Source organism: Lipotes vexillifer, unplaced genomic scaffold (assembly GCF_000442215.2).
Source record: "Lipotes vexillifer unplaced genomic scaffold, Lipotes_vexillifer_v1.1 scaffold847, whole genome shotgun sequence".
NCBI classification, from domain to species: Eukaryota; Metazoa; Chordata; class Mammalia; order Artiodactyla; family Lipotidae; genus Lipotes; species Lipotes vexillifer.
Window position 1 is genome coordinate 2,837,219 of NW_006778821.1, and position 1,937 is coordinate 2,839,155.

The following is a 1,937-nucleotide window of genomic DNA, read 5'->3' on the forward strand; positions in this document are numbered from 1 at the left end:
CAGCAGCCACGGCTCACGGGCCCAGCCGCTCCGCGGCATGTGGGATCTTCCCGGACCGGGGCACAAACCCGTGTCCCCTGCATCGGCAGGTGGACTCTCAACCACTGTGCCACCAGGGAAGCCCTAAATGTGAATCTTGAGTGGATCCTGGATCTCCCCCTTTCAACAATAAAGAAAAAAAAAAAGCCATAAAACTATAACACTTAAATATGCACTGCATATTAGATGATAGTACTGTACTAAATGTTAAGTATCTGCGTGGATTATTGTACTGTGGTTTGTAGGAGAATGTCCTTGTGAAGAGCCAGATGCTGAAATATTTAGAGGTGAAATGTCACTTCGCAAGTAATACTCCGGCAAACTGTGCAAAAGAAAATTCTGTACCTGGCTGAAGAATTCTGTATCAACATCTAGTCAACGCTGTCCACAGACTGGAGAGAACAGAGTTTCCCCCTGTGCAGCTGAGAAGCAGTCAGCAGGACCCTCGCCTCCCTGGGCGAGGAGCTTTCAGGTGGCCGCAGCACGACGGAGAGCGGAGGACGAGGCTGTGATCCCACCTTCCCTTAGAAGCACACGCATGCACACTTTACGGCAGTCACGCGAAGGCACGAGGGCGAGGCTGCGCCTCACGTTCCCAAAGACAGGCACGACAGCTGCACGTGCCATCTAGTGCACTTTACGGCAGAAACGCGAAGGCACGAGGGCGAGGCCGCGCCTCCGCCCCCAAAGATACGCAGGACAGCGGCACGTGCTGTCTAGCGCGCTTTACGGCTGCCGCACGAAGGCGGAGTTTCCGGGCCCACGCAGGGTAATCAACGGTTCCTGGCTCTGCGCTCCACCTCGTTGTGGGTTGGCTGTTCATCCGTTGGCGCTCCCACGGCTCGGCGATCATGGCGGCGGTGGCGGCACTGTGGCGGAGGGCGGTGGAGATCGTGAAGACCAAGGAGTTCCGGGATTACGTGACCAGCACGCACTTCTGGGGTCCAGTGGCCAACTGGGGCATCCCGCTGGCTGCCATCAAGGACATGTGGGCGCCGCCGGACATCATCAGCGGCCGCATGACGACGGCGTTCATCTTATACTCGATGGTCTTCATGCGCTTCGTCTACCTCGTACGGCCTCGCAGCTTGCTGCTGATAGCGTGTCACGGCACCAACGTGGTGGCGCAGTGTGCAGGGGGGCCGCTATCTGATCTGCCACTACGGCGGCGCCACGGCGGCCACAGCCGCTGCTGCCTCTGTCGCCTCTCCCGGCTCTACCGCCGCTACCACCCCTGCAGCTGAAGACCCTGTGACTGACGGCGACTGCCTGGAGGTCACCGACTACGATCCGCTGACCCCAGAACATGATTTGAGAGGGCCCTATCAAATCTTTGCACCTTGCAAGCACTGAACTGTTCTTCCTAAAGAAAAGATCAATGAAAAGTTTGGTTTTGACTCTGAAACAGTGCGAATCTGATTGAAACCTGCAGTTCTTTTAATAAAAAAAATGGCAAATAGCACAGAACTGAAGCTGTTGAGTGTTGTTTATTTCGTGACAGGGAAATAAAACGGTTTTTAGAAGGTGAGGGCAGATTGGCTAGTCTTCCTCTCCACGGGACCTGCAACTCGAGGGTTAGTTTATGTAGGGGAGGAAGGCGGAATGAAAGACACTTCAACTTAGCTAATTTATTTTTTTTAAGCTCTCCTGGGAGCATGCTTTTGTTACTTGTTTCGGTTGTCCGGGCCAGAGAAGCCACGATGTCTGTACGCCAAAAAATTCCAAGGGCTACTTTTGCTGAGGGAAATACTTCCAAGGGGGTTTAAATGAATTCAGTGAAATCCAGCTCAGACTTTTAAGGAGTACTTAGCAAGAGAACCTAGAATCTGTTGGTGACCGGGAGCAATGACAGAACCTTCAATGGAATCAGGATAAATAAACAACTCAGGTCAGTGGCT

At 53.4% G+C, this 1,937-nt stretch overlaps 1 protein-coding gene across 1 annotated transcript; it reads left to right on the plus strand.

The window, feature by feature from the left end:
- The first annotated feature begins 890 nt into the window (after positions 1–890).
- On the plus strand, positions 891–1,392 carry LOC103083747 (mitochondrial pyruvate carrier-like protein). The gene is given in 2 exon segments (XM_082930929.1): positions 891–1,168; positions 1,170–1,392. Coding segments are annotated over 2 exon segments (501 nt in total).
- The last annotated feature ends 545 nt before the right edge of the window (positions 1,393–1,937 follow it).